Source organism: Onychostoma macrolepis, chromosome 12, assembly GCF_012432095.1.
Source record: "Onychostoma macrolepis isolate SWU-2019 chromosome 12, ASM1243209v1, whole genome shotgun sequence".
Classification (NCBI taxonomy): Eukaryota; Metazoa; Chordata; class Actinopteri; order Cypriniformes; family Cyprinidae; genus Onychostoma; species Onychostoma macrolepis.
Window position 1 is genome coordinate 25,797,602 of NC_081166.1, and position 25,430 is coordinate 25,823,031.

Sequence of the window (25,430 nt, forward strand, 5' to 3'; positions counted from 1 at the left end):
CCTTCAAGTTAATCCTAACAAATATTAATTTTCCCAGCACAGACCTTTTATTTTGTGTGAAATCTGCAGTCTCTTTATTTCGGTCCATTAACAGCTTGCCCCTTTTTCAGGGTTGATGACAAGCTCAATATCGCAACACAGCTGTGCAACACCAGCCAAGTGCATTGATGTGTGCTTGTTACATGGAAAAAATATATATATTGTAGAAACCCCTTACTGTGTTTACTACTATTCATTAGGGTAATTGTCCAACAATAACAATTAAATGGATTGTTGTTTGTCACAATCACCACTATTAATGGACTAACGCTTCCTCTGATCTCCACTAGGGGTCCCCACTGCATATGTTCTGTCTGTATCCCTCGCAACAGACGATCAGAAAGTTTCAGAACTAAAACCATCATGTGTAAATGAATGTGTAAATCACATTTGAAAAGCATCTCTTTGCTTAGCAGGAATAACTCACTTGAAACACAAATCAAAAGCCGTAATGGAAGCTGTGTGAAGGTGCCTGCAGTTGGCCTCTATTGAATCAGCATCAGTGGGATTGTGCAAGAATATGGAAATAGAGCGGAGGATGATGTTCATAACCGTTCTGCCCTGTGAGAAATATGAGGTGGGGAGGATTGGATGTGCATCTGACTGTTCTGACACAACTGGTCTCATCTTCTTTTCAAATTAGCTCTACTCATGAAGCGCTGTGTGCTCCCAGTCCATTAGATGGTACCCTTGCAAATAAAGCCTCAAATATGACAGGCATTTTCATATAAGCCCATTTCAAATCAGGTTAAAAGCCAAATGAAATGCAGTTCACAGCTCACTTCCATAATGTGAAATATTTCCAAGTGAAGCAGGAGACAAATGTAAAGGAAGACTTCACAAATAAGAGAGATCAGTAATGTCAGTCGTAAAAGAAAGTTCTTTCAGAGGTGGAGAGGTGGAGCGAGTTATTGCATTCTGATGAAAGATTCAGATTTATTTCTCATATAGCCGGAATGTGTATTTAGGAAGCTAATAAGGTCAATTTTGACGACACGGTAAGTTTAAATGCTTTTAAAATTCCTTTCAAAAAGTATTCCCACAGCAAGTTGAAAAACTCAAAACAGATGCTTTGTTTAGATGTGCATTTGATTTTTCGCAGTTAGCAGCCCATTAGGCTGTCCCTGCAGCAAATGATGCATTGACCGCATAATTGATGTCAACGGATGCTTTTGTAAACATGGACAGCAGCCAGCTGCAATTGCAGCGCTGTAAGTAGTGTGCAAAAAGTTCTTACCCTTGAAGAGCTTTTTCTCCAAACCAGTCTCCTTTACCTAATGCCCGCAGATAGACAGGGGTCCCATTGGGTAGATCTTCTCGAGTAACGTTCACCTGCGATTACAGGTTATTTGTCTTGAGAAGCTGCAGGAAGGCTAAATAAACCACTGATTTTTTTCTAAAATATCAATTATTTAACTTTTACATTTGTTGGAGGTTGGTATTTGTCACACTAATGATACTAAATGACAGAGCAACAATAGAGAGAGTGTATTTGAAGGGATGAAGGCTCTTGAAAATGCATTCAGATTAATGGCCAGTTCACACAAAAATGAACATTTTGAAGGAAGAATTCCAAAGAACTGACACAGCTCTTTTCCTTACAATATTTCACAGTGACCACCTCTATCAAGCTTCAGAAAGAAAATGAAACTCCAGAACAGCAAAATGGTCTACAGTCTATGACTTAAAGTCTAAATCCTCTGAAGTCAGTCAATAGCTTCATGTGAGGAACAGAATGAAATTTATGTAGTTATTATAAGCGAAGCATCTTCCCCTTCACTAAAGCTCTCGAGTCTAAAAGTTTCATTAGGAAAAAAGTACCTACAGTTTGAAATGAACACTAGTAAAAGACCAACCACTTTACAGGGCAGATTATTTATTAATAAAGACTTATTTTTATTCAGTCCACCCAAAATTCAAATGTATTCCTTCACTGAAAGGGAAGATTGTCAGTGAATAATGACTTAAATTTTAATTTAAAGTTCTTCATACAAAGATATTGTATAACTTTCAAAGATTTGGAATATAGCTCAGCTATATGGACTTTTATGATTATTTTTTATGTTGGTTTCTGTTGTTTTTGGAGCTTGACAGACATGATCATAATGAAGTACTGTATTGTTGTTTGTAAAAGTGCTGCATGAAGATTCTTCAAAACTTCTGAGATCCTTTTGACTTCAACCTGCATACAGGTTTGGAACAACACGAGGGTGAGTAAATGATGACAGGAAATAAACTTTTCTTCAAAAGTTGTTCATGCATGCAACCTTAGTGATATTCTGTCTCGGTGCAGGAAAAGATCTTACCTTTCCCTTGCTAATGATAAAGAACGTGTCCCCTCTGGCACCTTGTCTGACAATGTACTCTCCATCACTGTAGTGAGTCTAAGAAACGAGACAAAGAAAGAGAGGCAAAGAGAGAGAATTACTGAAGTGTCATTTTTTCCATTCAGGTCCAATTTTCACAGTGTTGCTCCATCACAATCATCCTCAAGCCATCATGAAGACAGTGCTTCTGTCATGCAACAGGCCGCTTCAGGGCTGCAACACCAAAACACGAACAGAAGTCCTCATAGCAGTAATCCATGCTACTGGATTACTGCTAATCCATCTAATACTGCTAATTACTGCTTGGAGCCAATGTAACTCTGAGAAACTTTGGCCGAAACCTCAATGTTTAGACTACAGTTATTTTAAGGCCTGAAATAAAACCTACAAAAGTGCTTGAATGCTGATTCCTGATTTCACACACCATTATATGGTGTTTACTAAGGCAAACATCACTAATTAAACTCATACTCAAGGGTCTGAGTAAACCCTTTACCTTAAATACTTGTTTCTACTAGTTATGAAAGACACCTCAAATTGTGTGGGTTGTTGTGGAGAGGTATGTTGTGTGGTGTTGTTTTTTTTAAGCACTTGAACTTCAGATTATAGAGAGCAGGATATTATAAAGCATTGGGGATGCAATCTGTTGACTTGGGTCAATAAATAACCACCTAGGATCACCTAGAACATCATAGGAACTGCACAGCAATGTGATGAAACCTCTCAGAACACCATAGCAACCGCATAGCAATGCCCTGGCAACCAGCCACAACATCCATGGCAATTTTTCAAGCACCACTTACTTTTTCTCGAGCAAATGGAAACTCTTTTTGTTTCTAAACGTGTTTTATGGCATTCATAACATAATGCGAGTAGACCATTTTCTTTTACAGTCAGTTTTCTCTGGTCAAGTACTTTAATGGCAGAGCTACAGCTTGAAAAGGATCTTATATAAAAATATCACTGATTACAACAAATAGTGGCAAAAGGAATGCTTGGAATATACTGGAATACTTGGAATCCCAGGTGGAAAAGACATAGTATTAAATGTAGGCTATTAAAATATACTTGAAATTCAAGTAGTATGTTTATAATACATTTATTATTCATGCCATTTTGGCAATATGTGGATACTCAACCTCTGATTTCACACAGAACTACTGGTTTTCTCCCAATAAGTTAATATACAGCCTATTAAGATAATGCTGTAAATAAGAATCTGAAAAGAAAGAAGCTTTAAATAAATATTTTAACGTGCGTGAATAAATCCAACCACCATAGATTTAAGTTTCACTTTCCACAATCCGTGGCCAACACGGATTTAAATCTTTAACTGACACAGGCAGAGTGAAAGACTGGATTTTTTTTCGATCAGGTAGGGTACAAGAAGTGATTTCAAAACATTTCAGCCGGTTTATATCGTGTATAAGTTACGGTTGAGTTACGCTGCAGTAAAGTGCTTCATTGGACGGTGATTATCTCTTCAGTGCGCAGCGCCAGCAGTACAAACAACAGTGCAGAATATTAATAACCATGGCTGGGACTGTCATATACATAACATTATAATGAGAACATTATTATAATAAAACACTGTGAATTTGTAGAGTTTAGTTGCCGTGTTTCTGCACGTTGTTGCGTGAAGAACGCGTCCACACAAGGAGTTCATTCAGAGCCGCGCAGCCGCAGACACGTTCATGCATTCGGGCCATTTTTTTGCAGATAGCCTATTAGTCGTAATATAACGTTATGTTGTATAAATAATGAAGCGTAGGCTATTCTATATGAGATAAATGATGAGTTAAATCGCATTGATTAAAAACCTGCTGTCTCTAACTTACTGGTCATCTTCAGTGGGCGCAGCTCAAATGCTCAACGTTAATAACTTCTGTCATATACACGTTATAATGAGAGCACTATTTTAAAAAAATGTTGTGAATTCTTAAGGTTTCGCCAGTGGTGGTCAGTAACAAAGTAGCTTTACTTCTTTACTGTACTTAAGTACATTTTTCAAGTATCTGTACTTTACTGGAGTAGTTTTATTTTGAGTAACTTTTACTTCACTACATTCCGAAGGGGTTTGTATGGCTTTGCTCCCCCTCAGCTAGGGGTGGGCGATATGGCAAAAAATATCACGATTTTTTTTTTTTTTAAATATCACGATTCACAATATTATCACAATTCTTTGTCATGTTGGATTTTCTATTTTGCAAGCTGTTTGAGCAGTACAGCCAAACTAATTTCCCTATTATAAAGACAAAGCCTTTCAAGGTAACAAAATATAAAAAAGTATGGCGGATATTTAGGCCAAAGTGGGTGAAGATAAAAATCGTTGTCATTATTTTATCTTTGTTATTAAAAATGAGAGCAAAGATACACATTACAAATACACATAATATACAAATAAAATAAACAGTGTTTTATTGTAGTCTACAATAGGTGTATTTAGCAGGAGCATTCAAGAAATTGAATGAACAAATATAAAAATAAAACACTATATAGATTGATTAAAGCAACTGTATTAAAGTTTTTCAGTCAAGAGTAGTGAGTGATTTTTCTCTTTGTGTTTGGTGTTTTATTAACATTAAAGGAATGATTCACCCCAAAATTAAAATAGACTAGTGTTTGATTTTTATACCTTCATTTACTCACTCAAAAGTTGTTTTAAACCTGAACGAGTTTCTTCTGCTGAAAATAAATGCTATTTTGAAGAATGTGGAAAACCAAACAGTTGCTGGTCTACAGTGACTTCCATAGTATTTTTTTCCTACTGTTAAAGTCAATGTGAACCAGCAACTGTTTGGTTACCCACATTCTTCAAAATATCTTCTTTTGTGTTCAGCAAAGAAATTAATACAGGTTTGGGACAACATGTGAGTGAGTAAATGACAGAATTACAATTTTAATAACTATCCCTTTAATTACAGTCGGCAGCATATTTAGTACTGCCCCTTTAAGACCTGCACGCATCTAATATACAGGCACGCATGCGTTTCTCTCAGCTGTTTACCTTCATTTTAGACAACAAACTGAGTCTATACATAAACCTTGTGTGTTTTGACAGTATTAGCACAAAACATAACTTAGTTCAGTAATCAGGCGCTGTTTGACGGGCTTTTTAGAGCACGCGCTTTGGGTGTATGTGCTCAGAAAAGGCACTTGTCAGAACAGCACACGAGTGAAACGTTTAACCAGTAAGTCTTAGAAGCAGATGCAGATAATGTACTTTTGTGACTGCGAATAAGTGCAGCGTCCCGTGAGAGTAACTCCACCGCTGAGTTAACACTGATCTGAATGTATGTGGCGTTGTAGCACATAGACTGCGGCGCCAGAACTGCAGCTGATAGAATGCGCGCTGAAGTACGATACTACGATATTTCTTTCAAAAAGCAAATCGTGGAGACATTTTTATAGTCCACGATCAAAAATCGTCATATCGAACACCTCTACCCTCGGCAGAAATCTGGGGGCAGACTGGGGGCACCGGACCGCAAGGGCACTTTACCGTCGGATCTCAAAGGGGCAGGGGCTCGAGCTATTTAAGCCCACTGCAATGCTTGAATGCAGACAGATCAATGTCAGTGTCTCTATGTTTTAGGTCAAAAAACGAAACATTAAAATAACACAGATTAAATAAAATAACTCATGCACATTCATATTCCCTGCTGCTGTAACGTTAGCAGTTTTATTAAAATGCTAAGCATTTTGCCCTATGTGATGTCTGTTTTTATATTGTTTATCAACAGTATACATTTTTATATTGTTTAGATCAACTTGCCGAGTTGACAGATATGAATGTTTATTCATAATCATACTGAAAATAAGTAAATATTGTTAGCTGATGCTAACTGTCTAGCTAACAAGCTTGCTGGTGCTAAATTGAGGAAATTTTCAGATATAAAGTCCAAATATTTTTATTCAACCACCTAGATAGATTACATCTGAGGGTAAAAGAAAGGATGTGATTGTTCAGAACATGGTAACTACAGTAATGATAAAAGTGGGAAGTGATGCCCTCTGGGGGCGTATGGCCAGGGGTGTTTTTACACCACAGACAAGGTTTGTGAAAAAAAAAATCATTATGAAAATATAATTATATTTTCCTAATCCCATGTATTTTGAGCAGTAGGATTATAAAAATATGTGCCAATATAAAATTAAATTAAGTAGTCTATATAAAATAGCTAAATAAATCTATCAGTACTTTTTTACTTCAGTACATACAAAAAATCGAGTACTTTTGTACTTTAACTCGAGTAAAATTGAAAAAGCAGTACTTTTAATTTTACTGGAGTAATATTTTATAATATGTATCTGTACTTTTACTCAAGTACTTGATTTGTGTACTTCGTCCACCACTGGGTTTCGCTGACATTTAATACTATCTTTTAACCAAAACATAAAACATTATTTTTGTATCTGCGAGGCGTCCGTTACACATTTTCCCTGTGTGTTAAGGTCAGTATTTATGACTGTCAATGTCTGACTTTAGCCTGACTACGTCAGACATCGTACTTCCGCTCAATTTCATTTCGCTTCTGTCTACGAAGCAAAGCGAAGTAGCAGAGTTTGGTATTACCAGGCTAGTCTGACTTGACTCTTGGTAATGTATTTTGACCCCGCCCCCAAACATATGATTTGACTATCAGTCGACTATCGGCAAGATTCAAAAATCCCAATTCGACTATGAAAATCCTTAGTCGGGGACACCCCTCGTAGAAATACTATGTTAATAAATATATTCTTAGTTACACTTTTAAGGAATATACTAAACACAAGCATACTTTTAGTGACGTTTTAGTGTATTTACATAAAACATACTTATGTTAAAGTATTTTTTATGTGTACTTTGTGTAAGAACATAACAAAATGATTACACTTTTAGTGAGTTTTAATGTACTTTATAACCATGTGTAGACCTACTGCAATATATTTTAATTATTAATGTATTTATAATTTTAAAATTTGGAAAAGTGCGATATTTTGAAAAACACTTAACATTTACAATGTACAAACGTATGTCAACTATTATTAAGCATTGCAATATTTAAAATATGTTGTTTAATATGTTGTTCAGTTTTACTTAAAAGGTTATGCTACTTTGGTTGATTAGGCTGTAGTCCATTACATGATACATTAACTGTAATAAGCTACTACTGATATTCCCTAAAGGATTTCAACATCATATCTGAAATGCTTAAAAAAAAAAAATTAAATTAAAAAAACATTTGCGTTTACTTGTGTTTAAATTCAAACAAAACACTGACTAAACCTGATTGGGTCCAGAGACATTGAACGGCTCTGATTGGTTCGTATGATAATGAGCTTCGTATATCAAATCCCTTGAATGTGAATGTAAGTCTAAATTTAAACAGTATTATATAGAGCGACCGTGTCTCTTTAGGGCACTTGGAGGAAACCACGCAATTCATATGGATTACTTTGGCAATGTTTTTTTTTTTTTTTGTGATGAACTTTTTGAAACGTGAACATCTTTCATCGGAGAGACGTAAATCTCTCAGATTTAATTAAAATATCTCAGCTTCTGTTTCGAAGAAGAACGAAAGTCTTAGATGGTTTAGAGCATCTTAAGGGTGAGTGATGACAGAATTCAAATTTGTTTTGGGGGTGATTATGAAATTAATTAGAAAATATAGTGGTATGTTCTTATTTTTACCAGCTTCTGCTAGCGTGTATGGCGTCTGGCTTTGGAACCTCACTGTGACTTCAGGTAAGATTTGTATTTAATTAATGTTATTTGTCTGTGCCAGTCATGTTTTTAACACATGCATTGGCAGAAAAAAAAAAAAAATGAAAAAAAAAAAATTGTCATTATAACATGTGCAACATTATAACATTCTTTTATTTGCAAAATGAAGTTGTGTATTTATTTCTGATTTCCTGAACAATTTGGCTTGATTGTGTTAATGAAGTTAATGATCTTTGAAAAACCATGATTATGAACATACAATTACTTTGTCTTGAGCTGATTAGCCTGCTGTGGTAGTGTTCGTTGATTGGTGTTTAATGTTATATTTGTTCAAGCTTGACAACCTTATCGCCTTTAATTTCTAATATATATTTCTCATTACAGATAAGAACAAAGATTAAATTGTAAGGTTTGCTTATAAGAGAGCATACAGTACATCTGAAACTGCTGAGGCTGGGAAGGTTGTTTACTATTTTACCGACCAGGTACATTGTACTCAGCGTACTGTCATTCTTAAAAAGAAAACAAATCATCAATCGTCATTTGCCTTTTTGTGTGTGTGTGACTGTAAAATATTAACATTTGTTGTTATTTTCAGATCAGCTGCTATAGAAGACAAACTGAAATCTGAGTGCAGAGACAAGCAAAGGAATAGTAAGTATATTTTAAGTATATCGTATCACCTCTGTTATAAAGATGTTTGAAACAGACCTAATGGAGGGTGATTCGGGTAATCTTGGAAGAAAAATGTTAGCAATGTGTCCATTCCAGGTGGCTAATTTGTGCTTCCTTTCAGTCATTCTTTTTTTTTTTTTTTATTGTTGCAACAGAGGTGAAGAGAGTGCATGTTAGCATTACCACAACAGACACATTCATGCTAAATATGGAAATAAAAGTGTTACAATAAACCACAATTATCAACATGCTTTATTGAAATAATTTCAGTGAATTTGTACTTGAACTCTGCTCACTGTAAGTGCTCTTGTTGGGCCTTCTTATGTCCAATGTAACTCATATAGTGCTGTACAGTGACGACAGACAAGATGATAAGAATGGACACTCATATGTCAAGCTTGATGAGGATATTGTCAAAAGGTAAACTGAGAAGTCAACAAAATTCTAATGAATATCGATGCAAATTATAATACACATATTCAATCATGGATGCAAATCTGTTATTGGGTAATTTTATATCAATTCTATTTCTCTTTCACAGATCCTGTGATAAAGCAGTCTTCAAATACTACAGTGTCTGAATTGCAAGTCCTTAGTTGCAGAAAATGCAAGTCTCCACCAGCAATGCTCTCCGGAACCTGCGACGAGGCTCAACTCCATCGGCCCTCCGTCTGTGCCTTCGGATCCACCAGCTCTGTCTCCATCGGTCGGCCCCAAGATGTCGGCTGCCACATCATCTATATCTTGGCTCCTCCCTCCCTCGACTCTGCTGTGTTGTGAGCACTGGGATGCTCTGGGTCTGTGCCATGCGCCAAACACCATCCAAGCCGCCAGGGCATCATCGTCATCCTCCCATCACCATCCCTTCGCCACATCCTGCCATCATCCCGCACCTTTGCCTCTCACCATCCCTACATCATCTCCTCGTCCACCTCCAAAACCCCTCCATCCCTCCCTATTCTGTTGCTTGAAATTTATCATCTTCAGTCTTTGCACACACACAACTATTCACTTCTGCACATTCTTTTCAGTGAATAGTTGTTTTTTTTCTCTTCAGAAAATTGTTATTCATTGATGTAAAATTCTGTACTTTACAGTAAATGGATAAGATAGCTCAGCCATAGCATTTGTGTTTTTTCATTTATTATAATGTTTTTTATATAATGTATTAAAATGTACACGAGTATGTTTGTATTAATACAAATATACTATAAACATGTATTTCAAGTGCATTTTTAATACATTAATAGTATGTTTTGTTTTTTCACCAATGTATATGTGGCTGTACTTTTTTTATGTACTTTATGAATATTTGTAATGTACACAACAATATAATACATTAAAGTTTTCTAAATATCAAAGTGTGTACTTGTGTATATACTGAAATAAGCAGCTTTATAATATACTAGTAGTGTAATGCTATTGCATTTCTAATGAGTTGAAATACAATTGAAATGTACTTTAAAACGATGCTTCAAATATACTATTAAAAGTACATTTTAAATGTATTTTAAGAAATACACTTAAATTGCACTAAATATACTTAAAGTGGTTCCAATTTAACACAATTTCAATATACTAAATATATTGCAAATAGATTAAAATTGAACTTAAACATATCTTGAAATACTTAATATAATTAAAGTTGTTTCAAAATAATACATTTAATATGCACTTAGTACAATATAATTTGAATATATTAAGTGTGTCTGAAAAAGCACAATTTAAATATTTATTTTTCACCTGGGATACTTTGCTTGATTTGATTTACCACATTTGATTGACTTAATTAAATAAATAATCATAACTATATGTTTCTACAACCATGATGCAATGGGATTGTCATGATATATGAGTTTTCTTTGTGTGTGCTGTTCCTGACAACAGTCTTTGTAACTATTTGTCCTCTATTGTTGGTCAAGGCCAAACAAAATACTTTCTGGTAGAAGTTTCAACAGAGCTCATCATCTCAAGCCCAATGACCTGAACATCAAGACCTTACACATGTCTCATAATTTCAAAGATCAAGCCCAGTTCTTGAAACCCTGAAAGATCTGCTTTGAAAAATTAGCTCTTCAGTTTACAGCAATGGAATGAATGTGCTGCGCCTGCAGCATTGTGCAGTTCATAGGTCTATTACTGAGCTCACCTTGAGGAAGTAATAATGCTCAGATTCAGGACTGAATTTGACTCTCTTTTGAACTGTTAGGATGTATTATTAAACACCACCTCAACATCTCTCAACAGCATCTGTGGCTTGCTGAAACTAATAAACTAATAAATACTATAATGCAAATTTTCCGTATAAAACCTCTGGAAGACCTACTAAATTTGCTCAAATATACAGTATATAACAGAGCTAACTGTGTGGAATACCTAATTTTTACATGGCCTACTTTGTGCAATGAATAAATGGGAAGTAATATCAGCTGCGATTTTTAACATCTTGTTCTAGACATTATTCGACTAGACTGCTAAATGTTCAGACATTTTAACTCTTGTGCTGTGCTGAAAACCCTTTACCTAATTTGGTGATCCTGGTCAAAAATGACTGGCCATTTAAAAAAATTGCCTGTAATTCTCTCATTATGCTATATTATCACCAAATCGTGCATTCAATCTTTTTGGCAACTTGTTTTCTTTTGATTAGCACAGATCTTGCATTTCTTTTTGAAACTGACTGGTTGTAGGCCTTTGATCTGAGCTTATGCACCTCCGTTTTTGAGAACAAGATGAATTATTTTGGATAATTTTGATGATTGTCCACTCAAAAAGTGAGGTGCATAAGCTCATATCAATGAGACCTATGGTCAGTCAGTTCCAAAAAGAAATACAAAACCTGTGCTAAATGTAGGAAAGTAAGCTTATAAAAAGATTGAATCCAATATATCACAATATTATATAATATTTTGTAGGCCAGTCATTCTTAGGAACACCACAAGTGTAACAAAGTTGGGGGAAAAAAGGTACAACAATAAGAAAGCTGTTATACCCCGTGTGAGCGAAGTCAGTAACACTTAGTTCTATTGTGATAAAATCAATAGCATTAATATTAGCATATTATTAACATATAATGTTAGCTTTTTCAGGAAAAAGAAAATCCTAATTTATTCTTGCATAATCCCTACTGATTTACTATTTAACTTTAACTGCAACCCTTCTCCAGAAATCCCCCCTCTTTCCACTCTTTGACCTACATTCTTTTATTCCTATCATAAGGCCTCACACATCTGATGGAAAAATCTGACTTTCTGACCCATGTTGCTCCAAGTAGAACAGTGCAGTGTGGGAATGCCTGCCAACTCCAGCACTTCACAAGCATGTATGGGATAAAGCCCAGACATAGCTAACTGCCGTAGACAGAGGATAACAGAGTGCAACAGGGATGTCCGCTTTTTAAGCAGCCTTGGTTTCAGATGTGTTTTTTCCCATTCACTTTCTTCATAAGCTTTTCGAACAATCTTCAATAAAGACACACAAACCAAACCAACCATATCTGAAATGAAAAAGCATGTGCAAATTAGGGGGAAAAAAAAGACAAAAGCACAAGGCTTTTGTTGTTGTTTTGTTTAAATAAGGAAATGTTTTTTTTTATATGTAGTTTACAAGAAAATACTATTTCAGTCTTTCTAAAAGTGTAGGGAATCTTGATTAAATCACTGGGAGTGTGTGGTCACTACTGAGCATTGGAACAATTCTCGTTTCCTTGGTAACAGCGGCTTATTTGATTGGTGGATCTCTTTTCAGGATTATGGACAGAGATGTTACTCGGAGAATTCTGCAATTTCTGTTTTATTTATTTATTTGTTGGTTTGACAGAAAAACATTCACAGTCATGGTTTATATGTTTTAGTTTAAAGGGGTTATCGGATACGACATGCAATTTTTTCAAGCTGTTAGAACTGAAATGTGTGTTGGCAGTGTGTGTACACAACCACCCTATAATGATAAAGATCCACCCAGTGGTTTTTATTTGATCTCGTTAAATCATTTCCCCTTTCTCATATCGAGCCGATCTCAGATGCCTGTCGGTGTGACGTCACACGGATGAAGGCCACTCCCACGATTATTGATTGACAGTAGCGTTTCAGCACAGATTGGACTGGTGTCTTACCTTAGACCCGCCCTGAGTGAGCTGTCATCAGTCTGCCATTGTTTCACCGCCGGAGCAGATGTAGACAAGAATGTCTCCTAAACAATTGAGGTGTTCTGTTGTTGGACGTAATAATGAACATAGCACTCCCGACATCTGAGCTGCTGAAGACGCAGTGGATTACATTTGTTTTTGAAGGGAATGTGCCCCCGATCTGCCTAAATGCGTCTATCTTCGCGCGAATCATTTGTGATCCAGCTTCACCTCCAGAAGAAGTGAGTATAAGGTTTTTTAATGAATCTTTGCAAATCGCCTTTCCTAATAATGTCCTAATTAGCAAGTTTCACGATAATGCGGCTAACATTTACTTTCTCTCCGAGAGCGGCTCGGAAGAGAGGGTGGGGCGAGCAGAGCTCATTTGCATTTAAAGCGGCATGCGAGAATACAGCTTGTGTTAGACAGAGCTGTCTGTCACGGTGTAAAAACGGTGTTGTTTTACACTACCATTGAGAAATTTTAACCAAACTATGTTACAGACTTTTCATTAAGACCCTAAAGAATGATATCAACTTGTGGAAAATGGGCATCCGATGACCCCTTTAAATCAGTGGCCTCAAACTCAATTCCTGGAGGGCCACAGCCCTGCAACCAGCTCTAACTCACCTGCTTGGAAGTTTACAGCAATACTGAAGGCCTTGATGAGCTTCTTCAATTGTGTTTAATTAAGATTGGAGCCAGTTTGAGACCACTGGTTTGAATTAATTTTCGCCATAGATTTGAGCATTTATACATTGGGAACTTCATTGTGAATATTTTGTCCTTGTGGTTTTTTTTTTTTTTTGCATATATCCAGATGGGGCTTTGAAAGTCTGGACAAAAAAGAAGAAGAAAAAAAAATACATGAAATCAGATTTTTTTCATATCTGATTTAAAGCCCCTTTATTATGCCACTTTTTACAATATGTAATATAAGTCTCAGGTGTCACCAGAATGTGCCATTCTGCTGCAGCAGGAAGGGCATCCGGCGTAAAACATGTGCCAAATCGCTTGTGCGGATCACTCCGCTGTGGCGACCCCTGAAAAAGGGAGCAAGCCGAAAGGAAGAGAGAGAGTTTAAATTTCTGATATACTGTTTTCTGAACACACACATCTGAAGCACGCGCACAAAAAGCGTATGTCACACGGCATTTGAGTACTAAACTAAGCTAAACTAAACTCTTTCATGTCTTATTGTGCTTAAACTGTCAAATACACAAGTGTATTTTAAAAACACACATGATGTCCAAAATGTGCATATTGAGGGGCGGTAATATTATAGTAAGATCACTTTTCTGCATCATGGGGGGAGCGAAATCTGAGCAGCTCGGTTTTTTACAAGCTTGCAGAGAAAGGCTTACCAAAAAAAAAAAAAAATAAATAAAATTACTTGGTTGTTCTTTTTCATGTTTTCTGGGTTGGTAGATGCACCGGGGACCCGTTTATAGCACTTAAACACAGAAAAAGTCAGAATATTCATGATGTCCCTGTTTAAAACAAACAGCATATGATGGTTAGGTATGTTTTGAAGCATGGCTGCTGGTCATGAGCTGATTTAAGCTGGTCATGTGCTGGTCCCAAGCAACTAGCTCCTGCTCAGGACCAGCTTAAACCAATTGGGCGGTTTTGAATTTGATTGTGCGGGTAAATATTGGCTTGGGCGGGTGGACAAAATTTGGGCTGGTTTTTGGTCAGTTTGGCGGTTTTCAAAACATATAAATTGTATAGGCTAATTGGTTAACAAACAAGCCCAAGTGTGCATATATAGCCTACTGCATGCATCCAATCAGTCATCAGAACAAGTACTGCTCAAAAACACACACGCACAATATCTGGTGTCGCAGCCGCACTTTTAGCCAATCACTAGGGATCAGCAGTGCAGACAGACGTGATGATTCATGAGAGATGGGTTTTTAGCGCGATAACTGATCTGATTTTGAATGTATAACTGTAAGTGATCATTTATAAGTTCGATAGTAAAGAGTGGAGAGTGTTTTAACTCTCAAAATGTGAATTACATCTGTTGAGAGAGATGACTTGAAGGCTATATCACTGCAACTCCGAAATCAGAGCACAATTAAATTTAATCAAAATCTATACATCTATACGATCCTGTCTTTTATCTTTTAAACGGTCCAGATTGGTATATCCTTTAAAGCTGGTGGACTTATTAGTTTTGACTGTGCAAAGTTCCATATTATGTTCAACATGAACTTCACGAAAGACTTCTGTGTGAAATTATAGTGTGACATGAAAGTACGAGCATTATTATTGTTGTTGAATTTTTTTATTGTCGGATTATCATACAGAATGACACAGTTTTGACTGTCAAGGTGTGTGCATGAACGAGTGTGAAATACCTAGGTTGCTTATTCTGATCACTTATATTGGGCACTTTTTTGCATTTAAATTCTGATTGTTGACATTGAAAATGATGCATGTGTTTTTCGAGGGTATCGGTTAATTTCTTGATTGCCATTTTGACAGTGTCTGCTTGCATATTTTAATCATATTTGGTGGTTCTCTTTAATTTTCCCCGATTTGATCCATGGGAAATTTAGCATTATATTTATATTATTTTGTCGTCATTATTTTGTTATAAGGAGTTAAAAATGGCTCTTATCAACCTTGATTTACATTCTATCACATTATTTTGACAGTTAAAGTTTTGGGCGGTTTTTGGGCGGGTTTTTGTGAGCTTTTGGGCTGGAAATCGTCCATCCAATCTGGCAACACTGGAGATGATGCACCTTCATTTTTCCTGCATGCGTTTTGAAAGCCTTAACGTGGGTACGCCTACATAGTAAACAAAGCAACCCATGCAGATAAGTTGTTTATGTCTGGACACACAAATCAGATTTGATCACTTGGAATTAAGTGCAGACAGTCTGCCTGAAAAGATCTGATTTGAGAAAAAAATCTGATTTGCCTGCAGTCTGAACATAGCCTTTGTGTCTAGTTTTTCAACTTCCCACAATGCTGTCAGTCATCAAGATTGTGCTTTATATCGTGCTTTAAAGTTCATTAATCGGGTCTCTGAATGTCTCCTGTCTGGCACTTTTAGGTTGGTGGAGGCATTTCTGAGGTAATAGAGATAAAGACATTGCAGTTTGGTCAAATGCTATTAGATGCTGCAGGAAAAATCAATATCTAATTGTAATAAGCATTTTACTAAAGTTCACATTAAAGTCTTTAAAAACTTTCCTAAGATTGAATACATTGCCTTTCTGAATGTGTTCAAGGTGAGACAGACATTGTGAGTGATACTGGAGTGTCTTTGAAAAAAAAAAAAAAAACTTATTTGGAATATCTTCATCCTGAAAGAAGAAAATGCTGAGATCGCAAAGATATATTTTCTAAACAATCTTTCAGTGTTTTAAGGCCTTGGTCATTATAGTAATGATCATGATGTGGAAAGAGAAAACTTTTCAATGAAAAGTCAATTCCTATCTTGAAAAAAAGGCACTGAAGAGTGGAACTCTTATTTTCATTTCACCTCGTGTCTTCGTCCTTGTGTTCCCCAGGAGGACATTATCATCAAGCATCCATTTGGTTTCATTTTTAAAAAATGAAAAGCTATTTGCTGTAATTTCCTACTTCAAATGGGTTTCAGGAGAGTCATCAATTAAAGAGACATAGATCTTCAAACTGGAACATCATGCTGAGCGGTTCTCTGCAATGACCCTCTCCACACTGAACTGCAAAATATACGATAGACTACCACAAATTTGCTTCACCATCAGGCTTGCAAAGTACGAAAAGATATTCAGTGTGCCAGGACATTTGGCAGTGTAGCACGTCCCACACATCCACTCACTTGAAACAGAGGGTCTTGATGTGGAGATAATATCTAATACTGTTGTTGCATTACTGTATTATCTGTACACCTATTTGCATACACCATTTAAGACATCTGAGTCCAATAATGGCAGCAAAAAAGTACAAGGGGAACATTATATTTGGAGGGCCATGTAGAGTTAATTTTGTCAGCGGTTTTTTTGCCTTGTCTTATCTTATAGTCTATGTCCTGTGTTAAATGTCCTTTTTAGTTTTCACCATATAGATTCAATCAACCTATCCTGTTTGTTTTTTTTGTTTGTTTGTTTAGTCAAGTTTTAAATGACTAAAACTCTAGGAAACTTCAGTTAATGGAAACTTCATATACATCATGTTTTAGTCATGTTCAATAATGGTTAAACAGATAATTATAATTATTTTGATCAAAATTGTAATCATGATAACCGATCATGATTGCTGTAATTTGAGAGGTTTTCATCAGAAATACTGGACTGCATTTTCTTCCATAAGCACAAAAAAAGACAATGTCATACATATGGTTTATTTTACCTTATCTAGTTGCCTTAAATTATCATACAAATTAACACTCTGCACATTATGCAAACTGTTAAAACTGAAAAGCTTTTTTTTATATTACAACAACAAAAACAACTTTGTATTGTACAGAGGCTGTTTAAGTGTTTGGATTTATTACAATTAGTAACAGAGTCAATGATCGTCAATGAATATTTTTCATCATAGTTTTCATAAATGAAATTAACACTAGGTTCATAGCATCAAAAAGTTTTAATACACTTGTCCTGAAATGAGGCATTTAGTCTACTATTATAGCCTAATGTGCTGAGTTAATTGTATTCAACTGAATACTACTGAATATTTATTTCCAGTCTAAAAACTCATTTATTGAAACCGACTCGTTCTGAACCGCCATGGCTTTGTGAGGTCAGAAGCAAAAAAATGGACCATTTAAATCAAATTGCCAGAGAGAAGTTGGACATGGTCATGTTTTTGGCACAAAAATGCTTTTTTTGAAATGCAACAATGCATGCTTTGTGAAAAACTCCTCACTAAGTCTGTGCTGCCGGCTCTTGATAAGAGTGGTCTGGTGATGCATGATGACTATCGTAGCAGCTGGCCTGTGCTGACTGCTAAATGAATAAAAAAATATTACAATCTTGAAATGCTCCTGTGGCAGAAAAGTTTCTTAATACAGAAGTTACATGTGGGTCAGGGCACAATTAAATGGGTTTTTTTTTTATTGCATTATTTTTTTGTACTTTTACTAATCAGCACAGACTTCTAAAATCAGCAAAGGACGCTAGCATATTACATCATGAAGCATGCCTAGGGGAACTTACACAGTTATTTTGTCAGACAGATTCATACATATGGTCAGAGATGCTTTCTATCCTGAGCCTACGGCGACCAGCAAAGAGAGCAGAGAACCAGCTGAGACAGAACATAAACAAAGCGAGATAGAGAGAGAGAGAAGATTGTAGTATGAGAAATAGACAGAAATGAGGGACTGAGAGAATATAGAGAGAACAGAGCGCAAGATCAAAGCAGAGAACACAGCACTGTTTTCATCATGTTTAATCAGGGCAGTAACTGCAGCAGGTGACCAGCAGGGACCCAGCATGAATGCAGCTCATTAGTCACTCTACCTACAGTTTTAGGCCATGATCATGTCCATCAGCTTTGCCTTTAAAACATGACAGTGAGATTCATGAGAGAATTGATCTAATAATTCTTTGTTCTCAAAATATCTTTAAAAATAAGTTAAAAGCCACACTCTGAACTTCTATTACAAGTTGATTTCCGGTTCACATCATTCATCCTTCATCTAGTTTTAGTCATGTTTAAAATATATACTGGGTGTTTTTGCCTCCAGAACTGTCTTCATTCTTCATGGCATAGATTCAACAAGGTGCTGGAAACATTCCTTAGAGATTTTGGTCCATATTGACATGACTGCATCATGCAGTTGCTGCAGATTTGTTGACTGCACATCCATGATGTGAATCTCCTGTTCCACCACATTCCAAACACACTATTGGATTGAGATCTGATGACTGTGGATGCCATTTGAGTATAGAGAACTCATTGTCATGTTCAGGAAACCAGTTTGAGATGATTTGAGCTTCGTGGCATGGCACGTTATCCTGCTGGAAGATCAGAACAGGATGGGTCACAAGATGGGTTCACTGTGGTCATAAAGGGAGGGACATGGTCAGCATCAACACTCAGGTAGGCCTTGGCATTTAAACAATGCTCAATTGGTACCGAAGTGTGCCAAGAAAATATCCTCCACACCATTACACCACCTCCACCAGCCTGAGCCGTTGATACAAGGCAGGATGGATCCATGCTTTCATGTTGTTTAAGCCAAATGCCATTCATTGGATACTTTCTCTTTTTTGATCCATTCTCTGTAAATCCTAGAGATGGTTGTACATTAAAATCCCAGTAGATCAGCAGTTTCTGAATACTCAGACCAGCACATCTGGCATCAACCACAACCATGCCACATTCAAAATCTTAAATCGTCTTTCTTCCTCATTCAGATCGTCTTGACCATGCCTACAGTACATGTCCAAATGCACTGGGCTGTTTCCATGTGATTGAATGATTAGATTTTGGCATTAACATGGAATTGAAGAGATGTACTTTATAAAGTGGCCGATGAGATACATATGAGTGAAATACAGCTGTTCAATATTTCATATAGAATAAATCACTGATGAAAAATAAAAAAGAGGGATTTCCTTGCAAGCAGTGTAATAGCTTATTGTAATGTGCTGGAAAACACTGAAAAAAAGGTTTGACTTGATGTGTATTATATTAGGACGCAAACAGCTGCATTGTAAACACAAGCCTATGAATGGCCTTCAGGCATATAACATTCAAAAACAAAGCAGTTTTAATTTGTTGATGCAATCTTAATTAACAAGGATGTCCCAAGGCTAGTCTGTTAATTTAATTAATTTCCCAACATTATGAAAATTAATAATAAAGTAAAAGAGGTTAATTTTCTCCATTTGATCTCTAAAAGGGTAGCACTTCTATTCCTAAAAGAAACTATAAACACAATATTGTGCTAATTAAATTCATTTGAGGGAGGTCAGCTATACTTGCACATATGGATTTGATAACGAACCGAGTGGATTTGGTCTGCATCTTTATTCATGATGGAGGGCATCTCCACATGCAAATGAGAGATTTAGTTCAAAAACAATGTTTCTGAAGAGAGGAACAAAAAGTCAAAGCTGTCCTTTACTTAACACTTCAGGGCTTATTACTTATCGTCTACACTTGAAGTAGCCTGTCAACAGCAATTTGGTGTTCTTCGTTTCCTTAATGAAAATAAATGTCATTCCGTGTGGGAATATCCTTTGAGCAAATGTCTCCAAACTCTCTCTGACTCAATAAGCCCAATGTGTGCTTTGTCAACATGACAAATTGAGCTCATCTAGGTAACCACAAACAAAAAAAACAAAAAAACAAAATTTCCCCCTAGTAAATATCAAAATGTTTGCAGAACAAATGCCTTAAAGGTGAATAGGCAATTAGGCTCTTATATTTCATAAGGTGAACCATCATGACAACATGTCTGATGGTGTTTTTTATTATACTTAGGGTAATGGATATACAGGTGCTGGTCATATAATTAGAATATCATCAAAAAGTTGATTTATTTCACTAATTCCATTCAAAAAGTGAAACTTGTGTATTATATTCATTCATTACACACAGACTGATATATTTCAAATGTTTATTTCTTTTAATTTTGATGATTATAACTGACAACTAAGGAAAATCCCAAATTCAGTATCTCAGAAAATTAGAATATTACTTAAGACCAATACAAAGAAAGGATTTTTAGAAATCTTGGCCAACTGAAAAGTATGAACATGAAAAGTATGAGCATGTACAGCACTCAATACTTAGTTGGGGCTCCTTTTGCCTGAATTACTGCAGCAATGCGGCGTGGCATGGAGTCGATCAGTCTGTGGCACTGCTCAGGTGTTATGAGAGCCCAGGTTGCTCTGATAGTGGCCTTTAGCTCTTCTGCATTGTTGGGTCTGGCATATCGTATCTTCCTCTTCACAATACCCCATAGATTTTCTATGGGGTTAAGGTCAGGCGAGTTTGCTGGCCAATTAATAACAGGGATACCATGGTCCATAAACCAGATACTGGTTGCTTTGGCACTGTGTGCAGGTGCCGAGTCCTGTTGGAAAATGAAATCTGCATCTCCATAAAGTTGGTCAGCAGCAGGAAGCATGAAGTGCTCTAAAACTTCCAGGTATACGGCTGCGTTGACCTTGGACCTCAGAAAACACAGTGGACCAACACCAGCAGATGACATGGCACCCCAAACCATCACTGACTGTGGAAACTTTACACTGGACCTCAAGCAACGTGGATTGTGTGCCTCTCCTCTCTTCCTCCAGACTCTGGGACCCTGATTTCCAAAGGAAATGCAAAATTTACTTTCATCAGAAAACATAACTTTGGACCACTCAGCAGCAGTCCAGTCCTTTTTGTCTTTAGCCCAGGCGAGACGCTTCTGACGCTGTCTGTTGTTGAAGAGTGGCTTGACACAAGGAATGCGACAGCTGAAACCCATGTCTTGCATACGTCTGTGCGTAGTGGTTCTTGAAGCACTGACTCCAGCTGCAGTCCACTCTTTGTGAATCTCCCCCACATTTTTGAATGGGTTTTGTTTCACAATCCTCTCCAGGGTGCGGTTATCCCTATTGCTTGTGAACAGCCAGCCTCTTTTGCAATGACCTTTTGTGTCTTGCCCTCCTTGTGCAACGTGTCAATGGTCGTCTTTTGGCCAACTGTCAAGTCAGCAGTCTTCCCCATGATTGTGTAGCCTATAGAACTAGACTGAGAGACCATTTAAAGGCCTTTGCAGGTGTTTTGAGTTAATTAGCTGATTAGAGTGTGGCACCAGGTGTCTTCAATATTGAACCTTTTCACAATATTCTAATTTTCTGAGATACTGAATTTGGGATTTTCCTTAGTTGTCAGTTATAATCATCAAAATTAAAAGAAATAAACATTTGAAATATATCAGTCTGTGTGTAATGAATGAATATAATATACAAGTTTCACTTTTTGAAATAAATCAACTTTTTGATGATATTCTAATTATATGACCAGCACCTGTAATTGTTCATGGCCTGTTTGAAACGGAATGAATATGAACTGCATGTACAGAGCCTCCAAAAAATATTAAAAAATTGACTCTAGAACCAGTAGTTTCCACCAGGATTATAAACTAAGACCTAAAGATCTAACTAACCTAAGACTAAATAATAAAAACAAACATTTTAATTTACTTTGAATAAAATAAACATTAATAAAAAAATGTAAATATTTTAAAAATAATAATAATAATAATAAATACTTTAATAAATACTTTAAAATTAAGCTTTTTTAAGTACTAAAATAACTAAAGCTAAATATTATATATATAAAAAAATTAAAATGAAGACAAAATATAGAAATAAGCAATTTAAAATATTAATTGAATCTATAATAGTATATCAGTGATACTAAAATAACACTGGTTTCCAATATCAGTTTCTGGAAATTAACATGCCACTCAATATCTCCATAGATATATCCATCCATACAATATATAAAATGTTCAATACAAACCAACCATGTGCTCCAAGAATCTTTATAAGTGCTCCTGTATAAGTCACTTATCCATGTTATTTCAACTTGTGATCATCCACACAGATGTAGCACAATCCTATTTTCATGGAAATAACAAGGTTCAATAACATGTCAGAGAAATATAATGAAAAATAATCAAATACTTTTTCCAGTGAGACCTTTAAAATAAATAACCTTTTTGATTAAAACCTTTGCCTAGTGACATTTAATGAATGGCAACCCAGTACAATATGTTTAATAGAGAATGGATTCTACGCTTGTTGTAAAGAATCACAAATTACTGGGGGGGATGACGTGACCCTTCAGCGGCAATGCACACATAGTCCTTCACTCTGCTCACTTTGTCAGAAATTGTATATATTCTGTCAGTAAATTTTGAACCACTCTTTATTTAGTTCACTATGAGTACCCCACCAGTCAAGGACAGCCGGAAAAGAGAGAGTGAGCAATCGCCAATAAAGAAAAAATTCAAAGATTCCACCATCTCCAGAGAGGATCTCGACGCTGCTATAGCTAACGGTATCCAGATAGTGCTTAAAGAGCAACAAAGTACTCTCGATTCGGTAGTGGCTTTGACTGTAAAAGCAGCGATAGACTCTGTACTGACCCCAGCACTCCGTGATCTACATTTGGATATACAAACGACCAACAATTCTGTAAAAGAGCTAAAAGCAGAAGTTGAAAAGCTAGCCATCGCGGCGAAACAGACAAGTGACCGGGTTGATTCAGTTCAAGCAGCTGCACGTGAGGATAGGAGGACAGTCACAAATTTCAGAAATCAGCTGGAGCAAGTCACCGAAATAATTACGGACATTGAAGATAGGAGCAGGAGAAATAACGTACGACTGGTGGGGTTGCCAGAGGGGGCGGAAGGCTCAGATGCAGCTGGCTTCCTCAGAGCTAATCTTTCCAAGTGGATCCCTTCTCTGAAAGGCCGTGACATCGAGATTGACCGGGCCCATCACGTGTATGACGGAAGGAAAAACTCAGATCGGCCGCATACTCTCATCTTCCGTGTACTAAGATGGCATGACAGATTGGCGATCCTGAAAGGTGCTCGGCAGGCATATCCGGTGAAATACACGCAGGACAATGTCACGCTACTATTTTTTCCCAACTTTAGTCCAGCCACAACTACCAAGAGAAAGAGCTTTAATCCAGTCAGTTTCCAGTCCTTCCTCACCTATCCGGCGGTAATTAAACTACGGCACAAAGGCGAGCAGATGATGTTCGACTCTCCTCAAAAGGAGAGTTTTGTTACTTCACTGTCACTGAAGATGTATTCTGCAGCGCTACAAAGCACCTTAACGAGGGAAAATTAACGATGAGGTCTGTGGTGATCCTAACTGCCCTGAAGAGGACAATAACAAGGTGGCCATGGACACTTGCTAATTTCTTTTGGGAATCTTGCCCCTGCCCTGTACGTTTGTCCGCTGATAGGTAAATAATAATTATTTATTTTCTTTATTTTTCTTTATTATTATTCTTCGGGCTGATGGAGAGCAGGTTTAATCACTACGCTTTTGGCTCGTTGGGTTTTTTGAGGACATGTCTTGCGTTGAAGTGGACTGGTCACACATCAACATTTGTTTCTGTTGTTTATTCAGAACTACACTCTCGATATGCGGTCTGCTTTGATTTTTATACACAGTTGTTTGTTGTTCCTTGTTTTTGCTTTTTTTCCTATGCCCCTCAACAGACATCAATACTTTTATTTATTCTGCTTTTCTTTTAAAAGAACTATGCATCTATGTGGATTGGTATCTAGGATACATACTAATGTTAACATGCCACTGGCAGAATGGCATTGCTTTTGTTTCTCTTCACTTAGACAGAATCTTGGCATTGCAAGCACACAATGCATGTTCTGAATATCTTATCATTGAATGTGAATGGCCTAAATTCTCCTAATAAGCGTACCCGGATATTAGAATATTTGCACCGTAAATCGATTTCCTGTGCCCTCTGATACAAGAAGATAAATCTCATTTAAAACAATGCGATGTGACACGATTTCAAAACAAGTATTACAAACTGGCAGCCTTCTCTTGTGCTCCTAATAAAACTAAGGGGGTGCTTATCTTAATCGACAGGAAGTTACATTTAACTATTGAACATGCCGGGAATGATGATGAAGGTAGATTTGTTTTTATACGCTGTAAAATACATGACTGGTTACCACTGGTCTCCATTTACTGCCCAAATAAGGCAGACAGTGCATTTTTCACAAATATTTCCAATATATTTCTTGAGCAGATTGATTGTCCTTTAGTGATGGGTGGTGATTTTAATGCCGTTTTAAATCCTGCACTGGATAAATCTCATCCTGATACTACAGCCAACCCATCCTCTAAGTTATTAAATAAATTTATCACTGAACTTAATGTAAATCGATCTCTGGAGAATCCTGGTGAAGGACTTTTTGTTTATTTTTTTCTAAAAAGGGTGGAACGTCTGATGGGAGGACCTTTCAAATTTTGTAACAACACACCCTTATGGCACAACTTTCATTTTTTATGTTGAAATCGGCCATTTGTCCAGCCCTCTTGGTCTACATTGGGCAGAAACACATGCGGTGACTTACTGTATATGATAACCAGGGACTCTGCTCACTTCAAGAACTAAGAACTAACTTTTGTTTACCAGCATCATCATATTTTGTCTTTTTTCAGTTATGTTCTGCTGTCAAGGCCTATGGAGGATCCTGGGCATCCCCTATTTCCTCTCATCCTATATGGGATTGGATCGCACCACCCTCTGGTCGGTTTTTTTAATATATAGTAAACTTAATGATCACACTGCAAAGTCTCTTTCTATTAAATCTATCTGGAACAGATTTTGATTTATCGGTTGACTGGGAGAGGGTGTGTGTAGTGTATTGTGTTGAAGACACCCAGACTAAACTCAGGAATAGGCACTGTTGGCCACTCTGGGTTTGTTGGCCACTCTGGTTTAGATTTTGGTTGTCCAGTTAATTATCAAAGAAAGAAAGAGAGACACCTGTGTTAACGGAGTTCGTGATTCAGTTATTGCACAGTATAGAATTAAAGAAAGAAGAACT

General features: G+C 36.7%; 1 protein-coding gene and 1 long non-coding RNA gene across 4 annotated transcripts in view; one reads left to right on the forward strand and one right to left on the reverse strand.

Moving 5' to 3' along the window:
* The window catches only part of prkg1b (protein kinase cGMP-dependent 1b), a 213,323-nt gene that overhangs the window by 45,421 nt on the left and 142,472 nt on the right, over positions 1 to 25,430 (reverse strand). For all 3 annotated transcript variants that reach the window (XM_058793099.1, XM_058793098.1, XM_058793100.1), the window contains 2 exons: positions 2,346 to 2,423; positions 1,277 to 1,371 (listed from right to left, as the gene is read on the reverse strand). In XM_058793099.1, coding sequence (XP_058649082.1) covers positions 1,277 to 1,371; positions 2,346 to 2,423 — 173 coding nt within the window. The remainder of the gene's footprint in view (positions 1 to 1,276; positions 1,372 to 2,345; positions 2,424 to 25,430) is intronic.
* Positions 7,992 to 8,690, forward strand: LOC131550736 (uncharacterized). Its single transcript, XR_009273623.1, has 3 exons — positions 7,992 to 8,094; positions 8,458 to 8,558; positions 8,672 to 8,690. It is a non-coding gene; the product is annotated as an uncharacterized LOC131550736 (long non-coding RNA).